Source organism: Cucumis melo, chromosome 1, assembly GCF_025177605.1.
Source record: "Cucumis melo cultivar AY chromosome 1, USDA_Cmelo_AY_1.0, whole genome shotgun sequence".
In the NCBI taxonomy this organism is placed as follows: Eukaryota; Viridiplantae; Streptophyta; class Magnoliopsida; order Cucurbitales; family Cucurbitaceae; genus Cucumis; species Cucumis melo.
The window spans coordinates 15,024,646-15,043,950 of record NC_066857.1 but is presented as its reverse complement, the minus strand read 5'-3'; the positions used below and the strand labels follow the sequence as shown (position 1 = coordinate 15,043,950).

The 19,305-nt window shown below is 35.1% G+C and overlaps 1 protein-coding gene across 3 annotated transcripts; it reads right to left on the bottom strand.

The window, feature by feature from the left end:
• Positions 1 to 2,272: 2,272 nt before the first annotated feature.
• Positions 2,273 to 7,581, bottom strand: LOC103490196 (eukaryotic translation initiation factor 3 subunit B-like). 3 transcript variants are annotated; one of them, XM_008449587.3, is made up of 12 exons: positions 7,237 to 7,581; positions 6,964 to 7,140; positions 6,562 to 6,799; positions 5,123 to 5,269; positions 4,823 to 4,951; positions 4,518 to 4,646; positions 4,355 to 4,438; positions 4,142 to 4,266; positions 3,827 to 4,025; positions 3,216 to 3,748; positions 3,013 to 3,121; positions 2,273 to 2,862 (listed from the first exon to the last, which is right to left on the bottom strand). In XM_008449587.3, exons 2-12 carry the CDS (start codon positions 7,083 to 7,085, stop codon positions 2,521 to 2,523), a joined length of 2,157 nt encoding a protein of 718 aa, XP_008447809.1. In that variant the 5' UTR covers positions 7,086 to 7,140; positions 7,237 to 7,581; the 3' UTR covers positions 2,273 to 2,520. The 3 variants fall into 3 exon arrangements, with proteins under 3 accessions (XP_008447809.1, XP_008447810.1, XP_008447811.1); XM_008449588.3 differs by having other exon boundaries at positions 7,378 to 7,545; XM_008449589.3 differs by lacking the exons at positions 6,964 to 7,140; positions 7,237 to 7,581 and having other exon boundaries at positions 5,123 to 5,280; positions 6,562 to 6,710.
• Between the last annotated feature and the right edge of the window lie 11,724 nt (positions 7,582 to 19,305).

Here is a 19,305-nt window from a genome sequence, read left to right as displayed (position 1 = left end):
TAGCATCCTAACCTGGGGCGGGGTAATATTTGTTCTAAAAAGCTATAAACTAAGCGGGTGTTTGGATTATCTATGAAAAAAATGTTTTTCAAAGATACATTTTCATTTAAACATTTTTCATAATATGAGTTTAAAATTTAAACATTTTCATTTTTGTTGTTAGATCTTTTTATAATTGTTTATATACATAACTTTTTTTGGTTTGTCCTATATCAAAAATGTTTATACTTTCGAAAAGAAACACTATATTTTTATTTTTCTAGAAAGAAATATATTTTGAAATTAATCGCATGTTATCTTGAAAGTATTAATTTTTTTAGAAATTGGAAATTATTAAAGTTAAAACTAGACATTATTTTTTTGTATTAAATTTTTTTAGACGGTTTTATTTTAGAATCACAAATATCTTGATATGTAAATTCATAATCATACAAACTATAATTGATCTCCAACAACAAAACATAATAATAATAATAAATTTTTCTAAATAATATAATATCAACTAGACATAAGAAGTGCAATTTGATCACATTTTTCATTCATATTCATTTCAGAAATTGAACCTCTATATTCTTCATTAGCGTCCTCATTATTTAATTCATCATTCGAAGGTAGTAGCATCTCGTCATCATAAGGCTAGAACTTTAATTTTAATATAAAGTTAAATTTTAATTTTAATTTTACAACAAAGGAGAAAATAATTTGGCCACATAAAAAATGTGGGAGAAGGGTATCATGAGGGGTGCTTTAGTAATTTTAATATAACACAAAAGATTCGATGAATTTCTGATCAATCACTAGAAAACCTATTTTCTCAAAACTTTGGTCTGAGTGTTCTTTTATAAAATGGATTATTTTTCGAACTCGTGTTTTTTAAATACATTTTGAAAAGTTACTAAACATTTCAAATTTTTTTAAAATTATTTTTTCAAATTTAAATACTTTAAAAGATAATCCAAAGACACCCTAACTGCTAATAACGAAATTAATATCCAAGCAGTGGAGATAAAAACTAAATTCTGCACTCATTAAATTTAATTACATCACTCTTCTTTTGTTTGAAAACTTCGGAATTAAATAAAGATAAAAAACCAAAGTACATTTCACCATGAAGTTATTCATATTCTAACATCGACCCAAAGTACATTTTGTGATAGAGTTTTGTATGTTATTGAAAGAAAATTACAATTTGTGATGCATGCGTGTCCTAGACATGGTCTAATGTAGTATATAGTATCTTCGATAATTTATGTTATATATAAAAGCGTCTGGAAAAAAAATCACTCACATTTCGTCCTTGTTTTTTCATATGTGCTTTTGTTTTTGCCAATTATTTCAATTAAGCAAAATAAAATAACAATATAGATTAAAAATGAACTAAGAAATTTTTAGGGAAAATAACCATTTATAACTTATTCTTGTGACCAGTATTAATTAAAACCATATACTAATAATTGCAAGTATATCAATTTAGTGTATTTTGTTTGGGAAAACATTATATGAAACTCATAATTGAGTTATAATTATATCATTGAAACCTCCAAACTTTTTTGAGGAAATTAAACTAGACTTTTGATTATAATTTTCTAAGATATATGGATTTCAAATGTTATATTCTTGAAAAACCGAACAATGTGTAGATATATCTCACTCCACTCAATTAAAATTGGAGACCAATCGATTCCTTACATTGACCAAGACTTACTTTCTGTAACTTATTTAAGATTTTAATATAAGCTATTTTAATGCATACAAATTAGGGACCCGTTTGGATTGATTTGACAAAAAAATGTTTTTAGAAAAAGAAAATTTTCAAATATAGCAAAATAAATCAATATATTTATAAAATATAACAAAAAAAAAATTTTAGCTAAATACTAGGAGAGAACATATTCCTAAATCTATTATTTATACACCTAGTAAAGCCTAACTATTTGATGACAAAATAAGTAACTAAAGCACATCATAAATAAAAAGTGAGTAGAAGTTGAAATGTCTCAATGTTTCGATCTAAGTTTGGCAAATACTATTCAAGTATCAGCTCATTGCTGCAAATGTCTTTAGGGGATATTAGAAGTGCAATATTGAGTTTAGTTTGTAATTATTATTAAAGAGTAATTGAGAGAGTTGTAACAAGTGAGAAATGAATGGATTCATTACTACCCTCTTTAATTATAGGTGAACAAGACAATGGATGGGTAAAAATTCATTACCACCCTCTTATTCTATCTTAGAATAAGATCACCCACCATCACATCCAAGCAAAGAGAGCTTAAAAGTCAACAAAAATACATTGTATAACTGATCTGAAGTTACTGAGATAATATATTGATGCCTAAATGTAAAATTTGATCATTTTGAAGGGAAAAAGAAAATTCCCAAGTTGCATTCGGGTGATGAGAGGAAAATTGGGAAGGTCTACAGCGGGAGGAAAAAGGCACTGTCAGAGAGACCACCTACCTAATATATCATCATCATGGAATGAAATAAGGTTGTTAAATCACAATGTTCAGAACCTCGTTACTGCTCAAAATCAAAGGACAAAACTTCCTCCGATACATCCAGAATCTCTTCGACTTCAACCTCTTTGGCTTCGTATTCCTCTTCTTCATCACTGGCTTCACCATCCCGCAGCTTCTGCCGCAACAACTTCTCTTCTTCATGCAATCTCTTCCATTCATTCAACCACTTGTCCCACTGGTCTTTCAACATTCTCCGTTTCTCGCGGTCTTGCTCACTCAGTAGCATAGATACATCCTGATCTTCAGCTTCGTACTTCTTAGTGTACTTCTTCAAATTCTTTGCTATCTCTTCCTCTTGCTCGGGACTCAAGAAAGATGGTGGCCTCGGGCGCCATGCAAACTGACACAAGCCATTTTAGAATCAAGGAATTCAACGAGAATCCAAAGAGATTGTTGTGATCGAGAAATGAAACCAAGCTTTTGCCGGCATACACATTCACGAATGATTAAAATTAAACACATGATTTGCAGAATATTATGAATAAGTTACCTGAAAGAAATGGTCCTTCAAGATTCGATAGAGGAGTTTTCCATTGAAGGACCAAATGTTGAAACCATTTTCCATCTCATGAACCGAAGTTACAGCAGTAGCGACATACCTGCACACAGATGGTAACAACAAGATCAATTCCGCTGCCATAACCAAAAGGTAAATGCGCAAGTTAGTGCAAATTAGGATGCCATCTAAATTACCTTCCAGTAGGATCCCATTCAATATCAGTAGCCATGAAATGTTCCGCAGTTGCCATCGTCTCCAGCTCATCAACATTGTAGAATTCCAACTGTCCATTAAAACCTTTCAAGCCAGCAAGAATAATAAAACGTCCAGCAGGTGACCAGAAAAGAGCATTGGCCTGCTTGCCTTTGAGAGTTGTAAGTTTTGACACTCGGCCACTGCTGTGTGTGCTTCGCATGGAGTAAAAGCTAATATCCGGCCTTGGGTTATCGCCATGAATAACTGCAAACCTGTGCCCCTTTGGCTCCCATGCAAATGCAATGATCTTGTCATTCTTATTCTCAAGCTCCAACACTTCGATGGGAATATCCCGCTCTTTTATGCGTAAAAGCTCAAACCCTGTATATGTGCTTTTCTTTGTCTTTGTATATCTGTCAACCTTGACAGCAAGATAATCACCATTGCTTTGCCAGTACATTTTGCAATCGCTAACGCTAAAAAGATTTTTTTGTCTCAACTCCTCCTTGTTGGGGATCTGGACAAGACTCACCTAAGAAACGAAAGAAGCCCAATGAAAATTTATATTTGAAGATCAAAAGAATAGTTGCACAAACAGCAGCGTACTCACCCTAGCTGGTTGGTTCCCACCACCTAGCTCAGGAACAAACAGGGCAATAATGGGATCTGTAGGTGACCAGCAGAAATCCATAACATTTTCAACCTTCAAAGACTTTTTGTCAATAAGGGAGAAAGTCTCTGTTTCATAGACTGAAATCACATTCTTCCCAATTCTAGCAAAGTATTTATCATCCTTTCCACCACCCCACCTGCAAAAATAACAATTACATTTATATCATCAGCAAGAAGAAAAAACATTCGGACCATCTTGACAAGCCAGGAAAGAACTGAGACAGGAAGGAATATCCATAGCAGACATAAATACCTAAACACAGGCCAAGATACCCCAGCAACACCACCAGTTCCTCCAGTGGCAAAATCATCAGGACTTCCCTTAAAATCTCTCATGACTTTTCCAGTTCTTACATCAAAAATATTGATCACAATCCTCTGAAAGAACATAGAATCACCAATGATGGACAGTTGTAAACACCCTTCAATTAATATATAAACTACGAATAGGAAAAAAAATGCTCACATTTGCATCACGGGGATTGTTGGGCTCATGACTGCTGTAAGTCACCAAATATTTCTCGCCAGGAGAAAAATCAATCAACTTAACCTACATTTAAATATTAAAAGATTAAGGCATTTCGGGTGTTGCAAGCACTGTGCAGGACTGGAGAGAAACAATAACAAACCTGTTGATGGGCAAAACGCATGAGACGGTTAAAGGTACCTGCTCCTCCCCAAACAGCAGCACCCTGTCGGTGAATTGTTGCTAGGTAAGTCCCCAATGAGGACCACTGCACAAAACTCTCGGTCCAGTACTGTAACAGAAAATACTTGATTAAGCTGGGGTTAAGATCCCAAGAGAAATGATGCTCAATTGTCATTAATACTATATAAATATACCAACACCAACCAAACAATCCAACCAAGAGAGAGTAGAAACTTTAGTCACAAAAATATGGTTAACACTCAAGGCAGGCTATAGGATACTCACTGGACGCTTGTAGACAGGCTCGGGCTTCAAATGCCTAGCATCATTCCAGAAGACCTCAGTGTCAGAACCAGAACGAATAACAAACTGATCTCGTGCTTTTTCATCGGTAAGCCACTGTTGAAGATTTTCCTGAAATGTTCAAAAGTAAATAGTGTCATGCTTCCATGAGAGCAAAATTTGATCCATAACCTTGCATGGTTCTTTTCTCCCATATAAACAATGAGAAGGTTATTTGGTAGCTTTGGTTAACTGAATCAAATTTTGGAGATGCAAAATCAAATAAGGTTGCAGATAGTTTACCCCAGGAGTATACGGGTTAATTTCAGGAGGGGCCCACTCATCTGGGACTTTTAAAAGTCTATCAAAGTCCTCAAACATGTTAACAGTGAAAATATGTGCTCTATCCAGCTTGTACCCATCAGTCTTCTCTTTAGCAAGCTCAGCCTCCTACAATATCACTGAAATTAAATGAGACACTCAATTCATAGAATTGATTAACATTATATGAAAAACACAACAAATAAAAAAGAACTATAGTAACAAACCGGTGTGCGTAAAATATGCATTACATGCAAATTGCTAGGAAGAGAATAAAATGAAGGTAAACATAATCCTGGACGAAATGCATGTCTGGAGATAATCCAAAATAGATGCCCTCATTTGACCTAACTTGTTATGTCCATTTAATGTACACTTTCCGAACACTACAAAGAGAAATATTTCAAGAACATTCTAACAAGGTATTATTACCACTAGGCACTAATGATATGTCAAAATAATACTGAAACAATCGGGACATTAGAAAAATGGACATAACAAGTTATGTCAAATGAGTGCATCAATTCATGAACATCAATCTCCAATCTCCATCTATAGTATTCAGGCATTCCACCTCTAAATGAGAAATAGGGTTGTGGCTTGTGGTATAAGAGAGGTGTACTGCACCATTCCAATGGATGCACTGTGAAGAGTTTGAAAATTGAAAGTAACTGCCAGCAGCAACCAAAGAAACTAGATTTCAGGACCAGCTAGAAAGAAGTAAGATGAGGTTGCAGTAAAAGAAAAGGAAAAGGAGGGAAATCAAGTTCACTCAAGATCTGTTAACCCAAATGTCATAATAGATGAAAGAGAAAGCCTAAAGAAGGAAAGGCTATGGACTAATACCTCAAGTTAGGTAGTTACCATAACTCACCCTTGATTCCCTCCAATTACAACTTAAGCCAATTGGCCCCAATTAAGACATGATTTTCCCTTGGTGAGCATCTCATTCCATGATTAGCAGCACAAAAGATTGAGCCTTGACAGAATATTCTTCGATCACAATTTCCCTCTTAACCATTGGCAATTCTTTACATATTTAATCTCATATATTTATATGCCTTTTCCTTTTGTAATCATCTGCACTTTGTAACTTTCAATATTCAGTCAGTCAACTAGCTGCTGGCGTTAGCATCTCAATCTTTCCATTTGTTTAGCATCTTCGTGCAAGTGTTCATCATATAAAGCATATTTTAGATGCTGAAGAAGTCAATAAGAACAGTGTATTATTTCACACATACTTGATTGAAATCTTTTTAGTTGCAATTAACTATCACTCTATTCGACTTCATTAAATGCGAGCAAGAACCAAAAGTGGCAAAGATGAGAAACTTTCATCTAATCTTAAACAAGTACATTTAGCACGCATTTACATGTGATCGGTATATAAAGCTTCGCATCAAAATTAGCAGAGAAAGTACCTGTGGAGTGCCATACTCGATATAGCAGTAACCTAAAGTTTTTTTTGTAGTAGGGTCTACAGGCATCCACAAACCATCATCCTTAATTACTCCAATTTGTCCAAAAATTTTGCGAACAACACCTTCGAGCTTCTCAAACTTCTCCGGAGGAACAATCGGAAGATTGTCAACAACTATAATGTTTCCGAACCCAGAATCGAACTCTAGACTCTCCTCTTGTAGAACCTCTTCGTCATCACTATACATAATTGGCAGATAAATAAGGAATGTGAGCCACGAAATGGAAAAAACAGGAAAAAAAACGGATAGACCCATCAAAATTCTAATCAAAGAAAAACGTTTCAAAGCCCTAGGTATGAATTAAGATATAAAATCATTCGATAAAAGTATTAAATGAAGGACCTAATAATTCCGAAATTCTCGCCAGGAGGTAGACGAATGGCATCAAAATCAACTAGGGAGAGATCTATCCCAAGCCGACCAGCCGTATCCTCAATCTCCTTCATCAACATCACGTCCGCCATGACGAACTAACTAGTTCTGTCGGCGGCAAGAGTCAGGTGAGCAATAGACCTTTCACTGCAAGAATTTATTTGATGTACCCTAAGATGATTTTGATAACAGAAAACAAAAATTCTGAAAATATAATGAGGAAAACAGAGTTGAAGAACCGACAATTATGAGAAAAGCAGAGAGATGCCAGCGTTGGAGATAGCAGGAAATCGGCGACGGCGAGGATGAGGGACTCCGGCAGAGTCCGAAATGGAGAGAGTAAAACAGAATGTGAAGGACTAATAGAGATTGAAGAGAGAATACCGTTGAAGCCTGAAGGAGTCGACGAGTTGCCTGCGGAAGAGTTTCAATGGCGATTGAGTTGCATACACCCGAAAGGAAGAAGACAACGTGGAAAACTAAAATAAAAATTGGAGGCTATGAGAATGAGAATTAGGGTTACAAAATAAAGCATATTATTTCTCACATACTCTCAGTAAGAAATATCAAAACTAATTGGCATTTGAGCTGTTCTATGTATTAGATTAGGCTATTTTTGTATATGTACATTTCGGTAAACAAATCTCAACCATCTTTTTTTTTTTGGTACAATTTGAATAGTAAAATCTAATCGATTTCTTTTCAATATTTTTTGGCGTTCATGATCAATTAGATTTAGATTTGATCGTTTCTAAATTTAAACAATTTTTTTGATTCTTTAGTATATTATCGATAGTCAAATCTAAACATTTTTTAAAGATTCTTGTATATGGTCTTGAATCAAATAACAGTTTAAAAAAAATTACAACAAAAAAAGAATTAGAGAAGAAGAGAAAATGATGATGGAAAGAAAAAGAAAAATGGTAGAAGAAAGAAGATGGAAAAGAAGGGCAAACCTAAAAATATTTTTAAAAAATAGTCGACTTCATGGGCTTTTTTATTTTGTTACATGAAATATAACAAAACACTAAAATATTTATGGTTTGTGTTACAAATCAAAAAGGTAATGAAGTCAACCATTTTTTTAAATATTTAAGGTTTGTCCTTCCTTTTCTTCTTCTGCAATTTTTCTTTTCCTTTTCTTCATCTTTTTCTCTTCTTGTTCTTCAATTTTTCTTTTATTTCTTTTCACAACGTATCACAAATGTACCCATCACCTCAGCTGAGATGTCATTCATACATTCTCATTGTTGAGTTATGGTTGTGCGAAGTAACTTCAACGCATCAACATGAATAACCACTTACCATACATGTATAGAGCATTTTCTCATACCAGATCATAAAGCAAGTATAGGATAATTTTTCAGCAAATCACAAAGCAAGTGTAAGGTTCCTCATACCAGATCACAAAGCCAGTATGAATTCTTCATCGCGTAGGGTACCAAAACATTTCACCAAAGCATAAATCATAATTCATTTTCAACACATACCCATTTATAAATCGAATGACAATATTAAATAAACATCAATACTCAAGAGTTCAAATATGAGTTGAAATTCATTTTTTGTTTTCAAAACATTTTAAACCACTCACAATCGAGATAAGGTTTTCTTTTGGCCTAAGCACTCGGCTAACTTCTCATCAGACTTTAAACGCGAGACTAATTATGAGGAAGCCTCCTTAACACCTTGCAGTTCCTCTAGCTCTTACTTCACTCAAAGTTCAGATTAAACTCTAAAACTTGCTCGAAACTCTCCTATTTATACACTTCTCCAGTGTACACTTCTAGACTGACATGATTACTTCTGTCTAGCAGTGAGGTTCAATGAATCACATATTGCCACGTAGCTTTCACCGTCCAAATTATGATCATCAACAGGTGACTAGGTCAGAATGCCAACTTACTAAGCACCACCCTTTAGACGTAAGGATAATGTCAAATACTTCTTTGTTAAGAAATCTTTGGCACCAACTTACCAAAATGCATAAGAACTTCCTCAACGCTTATTTGAAACGCAACCATAACTAGAATTTACTGCATACAATCTTCATAAGTTACCGCATACAGTCTTATCACGTAGCTTAGGAGGCGATTAGGATCTCACAACTACTACCTCCTTATTGGAGTTTTATTCTTTAAAATTACTAGTTGGTGAAGCCCTCTAACTCTTTTCCACCATTGGTTTAGCTTTCAAGAAACTCTACTCCACCCATAGCGTAGTCTCGATTAACTAGGAGAAATTAGTCCATTTTGCTGTTGAAGTAATGTGGGTAAGAATTTCTTGTCTTAACCCTCTCTCGAATCTTCTGCATCTGTTACTTTCATATGCCACCAACACCTTAGCGTATCTAGATAGTTCGATAAAATTTCTCTCATATTCAACCACTGAGAGCAACTTTTGCTCCAATCTAAAAAACTCATCTCTTTTTAACTCAAAATAAGTACTAGGATAATACTTATCCTCGAAAATGCTCCAGAAAGTTTCCCAATCAAGGGTACCTGCATCATTATGCCTAACCTCGATTAATCTTCACCAACTCTCTGCTTCTTTCTAAAGTAGAAATATGACCAATTTAACTTTCCGCTCTTCAAAACAACCCATGATCTTGAAATACTTTTCCAACATCATCAATAATAACTCAGCATCTGTTAGATCCGTTGACCCTCAAACACCGTAGCCTCTAAACTCTTGAGTCACTTGATGCCATACTTTTTCTTAGGATCACCAAGTGCTGATCCCATTGTTCACACAAACTCTTGGGTAAATCTAAAGTACTGCTCATCCTTGGCCTCAATCTGTGCCCTCAGAGTACTAGGTTCTCCCCACTTAGACTGTGTCCCTAGATAGAATCTCGAGCCTCGTCCTAATCCTATCTACGTTGTTCGCTAAGTCATGGTGGCTTGACTCCTATGACACATTAACTCATTAGACATGTCATAGATGCCACTAACTCAAATGCATAATAATAAACTTTCTAACTTAAATCCTAACTCTAGCTAATCTCTTATCTTATCATCTAAACTCTCTTAGGTAAACCCTAAGACTCATACTTGACTTCAATTAACTCTAGTAAACAAAACAAACTTTTCCCTCCAGTTCTTCATGAATTTACTCTATTCTTAAGTTTCCCCCAAGGAACTAACCTGGCTCTAATACTAAAAGGTCACACCTCCTCCCAGACCACCTTCTTTCTAGGTCCGAGAGAGGATGCGAAACCAACAGATACCGTTCTTTACTCAACAATACCCATTGATCTTAACCTTTAACACCTTTACATAACTTGCTGAAGCAAAATAACACAAGTCTAAAGAAAGAAGTATTAAAACAACTCAAGTGCAACCCATAACAAACATTAAGATAATCTTACCCATACTATAGTTTCTCTTAGTTACAAAAACTAGCTCTCTCTACTCACAAACTCAGTATTAATTATATCCTATTCATATTCACAAGACTATATGTACACATAATTACAAAAAGTTTGAACAATATACAGAAGAAAAGACAAGACCCTTTAGCAGAGTGACAAGGCTCTAGAAACACGATCTCTACTTGAAAAATGGGAAAACAATCTAAAAGGGTGAGCTAAAAAGCCTAGTGAGTGACTAGGTTTTAAAACAAGTGTTCTATAAAACATTTAAGCCATAAACTCAACAAATATCTTAATAATTCAATCCAACAAACATTTTAAAACAGTTCCTCAAACACTAGTTTTTCCTCGTCTATGACCCAAGAATCAAATCTTTAGGAGATGGCAAAGCTAAATCAACACCAAATTCAAACCTCAGCCATGATAGTAGAGTAAGATCAATACTATCGAACCAACCTCAGAGATAGGCATCCTAAACACATCCTCAGTAATAACCGTCCCCACCTTAAATCCTTAGAGACAAGGTGTCCCTACCTCAAAATTCCTCTGTACATAATGTCCTACCTCGTAAGGCTATAGAAATAACTTGGTATAGACTAAAATATGCTTAAAATCACAAACTTTTCAAACAATAACTCAACATGTTAAAGAACCTCTTGTACTTAGAAAATCTCAAACCATAGCTCATGCTTTTAAAACATTTACAAGCTCGTAAATTCAGAATTCATTTCTAATTTCTCTTGCTAGCCCAAAAATACATCACAACACATACATACTTATCAAATAGTTTTAAATACCTCACATGCTTTAGAAATAACTTATAAATCAAATTAAACTCAAGCATGCTAAAACTTTTGGCTGGAAAATACATATAGAAATCTCTATTTGAAATTCATCTTGTCACTCACAAATACGAGCTAAGTGTTGGAATTTATGTCCTAAAACTCGTAATTTGTAGTTAAACTATATTCTATTCAATAAAGTTGTTATTGAGGACTTAGTAGTGAAATTAGAATACTATAATCTTAAATTCAATAAACTAAGGTTCATAGACTATCTAGTATAGGCTTGAACTTTATGTAGAGACATAAAAGTAGATCAAAGTTCAAGTTTATAGCCTAAACGGTCTATAATGTATGAATAAGGTTGGATGCCTTATTCTAGAAACGCCATGGATGCGACCCGCTTTATAGTTAGTATAAACGATGTGATCCTGAAATGTTTATGTAGAGACATGGAAGTCAGGGTATCCTATGTAAAGAGTTTACATAAGACTGTACAATGAAATAGTCACTTTTAATTAAGTTATGACACCGTTGACTATATAAAACTGACTATTTCGATTATGATGACTTAGGTAACTTAATTTTAATCCTAAGCTAACTATGAACTTCTGTTCAAATGGTATTATCCTTAAATCTGCACAAGTAAGGGTAGCTCAACGGCGTTGGCCCAACAAGCCTCTCATTTCAAAGGTAAGATCGGGTAAATGGCTAGAGACATAGGATGCAAAACGAAATTCACTCTTACCCACGTTTTAGGGTTAGTAGATAGGTTGTTCTCTTAAGAACTGAATCCAAGTCTTGAACAAGAGGCTCCACTCTCTCATTGGCTTGATAGGGATTATTCAGTTTATAGATTGGACTTTAAACCATTTGTTCAATAGTGGATCAATGGGATTTAAGAAATAAGATCTAGTCTCGGGGGTAAAACGATATTTTAACACAATTGAGATTACGAAAAACCTGTAAAGGATTAACTTACAGATCATGGTTATATCAGATGGATAGAAATATATCTATAGTGAGGGGAGTGCAACTATGAGACTTTAATGGAATGACCCATTAGTTTAGCTCGGTATAAAAGAGTTTAGCCAGTTAATCTCGGATCGTTGGAACACATGATCTATAAGTCCATTAGGTTCCCCTGCTAGCTCATACGAAATTAACTTAGAACAATATGTTGGAATAATTTGAAATGTTTGAATTAGGTAAAGAGAGAGAAACCGATAAAAATATTTGATATAGTCGTCGGTTATATATGTTTGATAGAGCTTTATGTTTAAATATGATTTAAATATTAAAACATGAATACAGATTCATATTCAAAAGCTCGAAATGGATAGAAATGGTCAAAGTTGTAAAAAGTCAAAATATTGACATTGACTTTTAACTTTGAAAAGTCAAACTTTGACTAGTTTTATAATCAAATTTGATTTGAATTTTAGAAAAAGAAATGCAGGTTCATGCTCGGGAGCTCGTAATTAGTTAGGACAGATAAAATGGTGAAAAGTCAAAATGTTGACTTTTGACTTGAACTAAAATGCCCTTGGACTAAGTTAGTGAAAAAACCAAATATTTTGTTAGATAATTCCACTAACACTCAGTGGGATAAGTGGCTACATGATATGTAGACACCTAGCCCACTAAGTTCCACTAAATATTAGTAGAATATTAGATGTTGAGATTTTATAAACAAATTACATGCATTTTTTCATATAATTTACTTATAAATAGGTGCTTTTTCAAATTTATGAAAACTTCTTTTTCCATTCTTGAATAATTTTGTTTTACAAAATTATTTTAAAAAAATCTCTCAACCCTAATTTTATACCTCAAATTTCCATCAATCACTCTTTATTTTCTTCATTGAACGAGTCCCACAACCCGGTTCTAAGCCCAAAGAATAGCGGGTCAACACTAGTGGTGGTCCCAACTCGAGTTTGAAGGAGATTGCGAAGATCGGAAGGCATTGAAGGCATGTTTCTCTTAACTCTATTTTAGTGTGTAATTAGGGTTCTTAATGTATGTTAACCTCTAAATATAGTTTAGATGCATTTATAGTAAAATTTCAATCTGTTTATCAGCTACACAAGTTTCGTATTCCATTATTAAGTCCTTGACTTATGAATTTGCCCAATTTTCTCTTGACCTGAAATAATTATAACTAAATCGAAATTAATCCCTTGGGTCTAGAAAGTATCCAGACTTTGCTAAAAAATTGAAAAATATTAAAAATGCCCAAAAATGGCATTTTGGCACGACTGGCACACAGACATGGACGACAGGCTTGGCATGCACATGCAGGGCCTTGGAGCCTGACCACATGCTAACCTCGTTTGCCTGTGCATGCCACGTGCCCCCTTGGCAGCTTGCCATGACCCATCGCGTGCCTCGGCACGCATGCTAGTCGCATGTTAGATGAGTCGTGTGCGCATGGCTACTGTATGGCCTTAGTCTATGCTCATCAAACATCCAAGTAGTCGCTTTAAATTTTTTTTTTGTACACAACACAACCTCTTGTGTCCTATTAACATTTAAACATGCCTAGATGGCCTGATTTTTGTCTACGACCTAATCTCAATTAGCGGTTAGTAACTAAAACTCCATAACTTCAATAAGAAATTTTTCTTCTACAAAGTTGTTTAAAAATGTCTAAACAACCTTACTTCCAAATTTCAACAAAAAATTCTAAGTATTGAGTTTTGTAGCTTCAAAACACTCAACATTGTCTAGATTCCCTTTAGAAATGACATTTTCCTCTTTCCTCAATCAGTTGGATATCTTTCTTGCACATTCTTAAACTGATAACACTACCTAAAAAATTAGGCTCAAAATGGAAGCTTTTTGGACTAGTTTGAGAGAAAATGCACGAGTAAAATGAAAGCTATGACCATTTGAAAATAATCTATTTATAGGGACCTTTGCATGACTTTGAAATGCCACCTCCAGCTTTCATGGTTGCCTCCCCACACCTCTTGCTTGCTAAAATCTATCATAACACTAGGATTATTATAATACTAGGACTATTATAACACTAATCCTCCCATAAATCACTCATTCCCAAAAATGCCTCATAGGTGTTTCCATGTCATGACATCTAGATTCTACTCCACCTCTTGCCCAAAATTCCTAGATCCTTACCTTGCTAGCAAGCACAAAACCAAACTTGGCCATAAAGTCTCATGTACCAAACTGCATGGCTTAGCTGACCTAGCCCTTGTCTTGCTCGCAAAGCACATCTAAACACCTAGTCAACACATCACAACGCCTATCATACCTTGCTTGGCAGCATAGCCTTATCCTTAGAGGTTATTTAAACAACCTTTGTCACCTAGTCTAACCTCAAAATGCCTAAACATTGCACTTTAGAGGTTTTCAAGCCTATTTTAACTGCCTTCTTGAAATTTGGCCAATTTTTCAAAACTTTCCTTCTTCTAACAACCATGACACCCTTATAATGGCACACCAATAATGAAACACCAACAATGACACTTAAGTCATTGCCATAACTTAGTAAACTTCTTTTTAACTCTTCTTTGAACCACTATTTCAACTAAATTCTAGTTTTCAACTAATCTCAAATCCAACTCATCCACTTGTTTCATTAGAAGACTTAGGAATGCTATAGTTCATGGTTTACAAGAAGCAAGCCTAAGAAAGGAAATTTGGACACAAGTGACAACTTGTGTCACATGGAGTAAATTTTTAGAGCTAATAGAAGCGACATTACGAGTTGAGAAGAGTTTGGAGTTAGAAAAATGAAGATGTGAGTAAGACTAACAGTTCAACACAGTGAAAAAAATAAAGGAAAGAGTGTGGTGAAAGGAAACATGAATAATTAAAGATTGAAACTAAGCTATAGCAAGGAATCCTATCAAAGTAGTGATCAAAGACCGCAATACCCAATATGTGGAAAGAAGCATTAGGGAAGATGTGAGGATGAAAAAGAGAGTCCTATTGAAAAGGTGTCTTATTGAGAAGAGTCATTTTGACTAAGTACAAATAAGAGGAATTCTGCGATAAAGGATGCCTTTAAGGAAAGATGACGCGAGGAGAGATGCTTGTGTTTACTGTTGCATTGAAACAAGGCAACGTGATAGGATTTATTGGTGAGAAAGAACCACGTGTTTGATGCAAAGAACTAGGCGTTCTATGCAGTTACGAAGGGAGAAGTACCTACGATTAAGTATTATTGCAATGAAGTACGCGTTCTAATCGTAAGGATGGACGTTTATATGAGGTGACTAGACAACCATCTGAGGGGAAGTAAATATTTTATTATTTTCGAGAAGAGAGTCATGTGATAAAGAGTTGAGCATTCCAAGAAGATGAGGTTAGCGTTTCAAGGGAAATGTCTAATAGTAAGTGACAGTTGGCAACATGTCGAAATTATGTTGGTTGCATAACCTGTTGAGTGTAGCTTGACTGTGTAATGTGTGATGCTATATGACCAAATTGTGAGACGCTGGTGGAAATCCTAGATGTATCACAAGACGTTGGTGGAAGTAAATTCCAGGTCTAGGCGAGTAAACGATAGTGAAATGAATCCCAGGTATGAGCGAGGAAGGAGTGGTGTTCTTGATAGCAAGATGCTGGTGGAAGTGGATCCTAAATCTAAACAAGGTTGAATTGCAAGATGCTGGTGAAGTGAATCCCATGTCTAGGTGATCAGACACGGGTGGGAGAATCCCAAGTCTAGACGATTGGTGATGAACATTTTGTTGAATGAAACGCGTGGAATTTATTTTGATTGCTATGTTTTAGGGTTTGATGCGATAATACTATATGTTCACAAGAATAAGATTTCTGTTCTTGAAAATGTTGTATTCCCTAAAAAGGTATTTCCTAAATTCAGCACTCACTAAGTCTTCAACTTACGTTTTAAAGTTTTCTTTCCCCAAGTTGTCAGGCGTTGAAGCTAAGTAAAGAAAGGATGTTACGCATAGAAGCCAAGTAAAGAAGGGTAAGATGGGTTGTTATGTAAACTTGTGTAGCGAGCAAGCCATGTCATCCCATTTCGCATTTAAAGAGTTTGGAGGCAATTCTTATACTCCCAAATGTTGGGGCTTGCAACTCAAAAACACACTCACCATCAAACCCCCTTCGTCCTTACGTCCAACCCTCCATAGGCAAACCTCCACCATCATCATTCCCTCACCTCCACTCGTATACCTGTCACCACCTCCTCTTCAGTGTATGTGTAGATGCCTAGTCCCCTAGTGAAGCTAGCGCCACTCAGGCATTTGAAAGTTATGTTCAAAGGTTTTAGGTAGTTTGGTTATGTTATAGTTCTTGAACACCTACCTTGATTTGAGGTTAAGATCATGTTTCTCATAGCATTTGAAGATTGTTTGAGAGCTTTTAGTGGAGTTTGTGCTGCTGTCTGTTTAGTTTGAGTTTATTTTTTGCTAGGATTTTGGTAAGTTTTGTGGTCATTGTGTGGATCCTTGGATAACCATTAATTAATAGATTTAGTATTGATTTACTCTTTGTGTTTTGAAGGTTTAGAGTTGTTTTCTGTTAGGATTTAGAAGGTCATTTCGTCGGATTAGTGTTTGGTTCTTGTTGGCTGTGAAGCTTTGAAGTGTGTTTGGATCAAACCATTTTGGGAAAGATTATTTAAATTCATTTATTATTTAAATTCATTTCCTATTATTTGGGTAGTTGGCTAATTGAGATTATGTCCCCGTTGTTAATTCTAAAGGCAAGACTTTTCTAGCACCTAAATCCTATTTACCACCCGCTATAAGCATTCTATATTTGTGTAACCTATATTTTTTGTTCAAGATTGTCTTGTTTCATGAACTATTTTAAACTTTTTTTGTATTCTTTGAAGTGTCAATGTGTTACAATTTCATTTGGTGAGTTTCATGTGTTTCAATTTCAAGGTTTTAGAACTTTTTGTGAGAAATGTTTTTATATAAGCCATTTTGGATGAGCTTGTTGGATTTTCATTTTACTTAATATCTCCATTTCACTTCGTTTTCTTTCTCCTTTGCAGTCCACTTTGTGAATTGCAATTTTTGTTGAGGTATAAATTTAATTTTTCCTTAATTCATCTCTCGTTAGTTTACTCATACATAGCCATGTTGTATGAAAAAAAGAAGAAGAAGAAAATGAAAAAAGGAAAAGAAAAAAAAACCCTTTGGAAGTTGTAGGTTCAATGATTTAGGGGAAACAGAAGATATACAATAGTGTAATTTGAATTAAAGTTGCATGCCTATTTTTGTCAATTAAATTTTACCTTTTAAGTGATATGTGCAAGATGATTCCACACTTGTTCTTCTTTTTAAATCAACAAGATTGAGGTTTAATGATTGTGTGTTATTTATTTTTAAGTTGGCTTTTAGGAGGAATGAAGGAGTATAAACCTTGAGTAGTTTTGCATGTAGTTTAATTGTTATCTTGCTTAATTTCTTTTTTGTTAGGACTTGAAGAACCCTAAGGTATGTTATCTATCTTTGCAGGGACTTCAAACTCTTTGTTTATGTCAACTAAGTCTTCTACGATAGCCACTTGATGACTCTTTAAAAGTTTAGGCAAAAGCTTTATATACCACATAGTTATGGGATCAAAATGGGTTTGCTTCCAATTATTCCTTGTGTTTCACTAAGTTGCCCGACTAAATGGACTTTTACCTTCATTCTGATAACTAGGAGAGTAATTTGTCTGCCCCACAGTTGGTGAGGATACATGTGTCACTACTCTTTGAGTCGAGCTCAACTCATGTATTTCTTCCTTTTTTTCTTTGGGGCCATCATTCTTCTTGTCTCTGAAGAAGAATCAATGATCCTTCCATTCTTCACTCCAAATTCAATCCTCTCTCCAATTGTTATGATGTCCGAGAAATTAGTTGAAGCACTTCCAACCATTCTATCATAGTATGGGGCCTGAATAGTGTTTATGAACATGGCGGTCAATTCTTTGTCGGCCAAGGAAGGTTACACTTGTGCAACTAACTCTCTCCATTGTTATGCCTACTCCTTAAAAGTTTCAACATTCTTTTTTTTTCCATCCTTTAAGGATCCAGATGATCGGGTGCCATATCAATGTTGTACTTATATTGTTTTAAGAATGAATCGGCGAGATCCTTCCACCTATGTACTTGTGAACCATCCAACTACATGTACTAGTGAGAAGTCGAGCCAACTAAATTGTCTTGGAAGCAATGATCAACAATTTATCATCATAAGCGTAAGCTGACATTTTCCGACAGTACATAACTAGATGACTTTTTGGGCACGTGGTTCCATTGTACTTCTCAAAATCTAGAGTCTTGAATTTGAGAGGGATCACCACATCTGATATCAAACATAGTTGTGTTGCATTGATACTCCTGTACATGTCTGCATCTTCAATGACACGCTCTTTCGTTTAAAAATTTCAGTCTTCTTCTACTACCCTGCTCTTCTAAAATTTTCTTACCACTTTCCGTAATTGAAGTAGATATGGGATCACTCACATGGGCTACCTGTTGAGTGGTCGAGTCATGATTTTGCGTGGGAAAGGATGTAGGATATGTCCTATCCACCATGAGTAGACTAGACAACTTTTGAGGAGTAAAACCTGGAGGGCATGCAGGCATGTCCTCTAGTACCTAGTTCAAATCTACTTTCACTTGTGATGAAGTCCCTGCAAAACTCTTTTCCTCTTCCAGTAGTGAGCAATTCCAAGATCTTTGCTAATTGATCTTTCAATCCTTCAACGTCTTGATGAATTACTTGAGCCTGATCATTGGTTTGCTCATCCATTATTCGAGTCTTTCTTCTTGTCCAATATGGATGTTGAGGAGGTGAACCTTGAGCTATTTTTCAAGTTTTGACTTTTTATTTTTTCAAAAAGAGAATAATGATTCAATTAGGATGAGTCTAGATGTAAATATCAAATGCGAAAAAGACAATGATCAAATAATGCAATGGCTTAAACAAACTTAGTGAAGTTAATGCTAGTATCCTATCTAACACATGCCCTCAAAATGGTGTATAGTCACACTTGATCACACAACCAAATTGAGTGAGAACTTTTCATGTGCCTGCACAGAAGGAAGAACTCCTCGAAGGTTAAACACTACTATATTCTTGGATCTAATCCTGCAAGTACAACCCGGGGTATAGGGCTTGTGCTAGTGTGTGGGAATAAAATAATTAGATAGAAAAA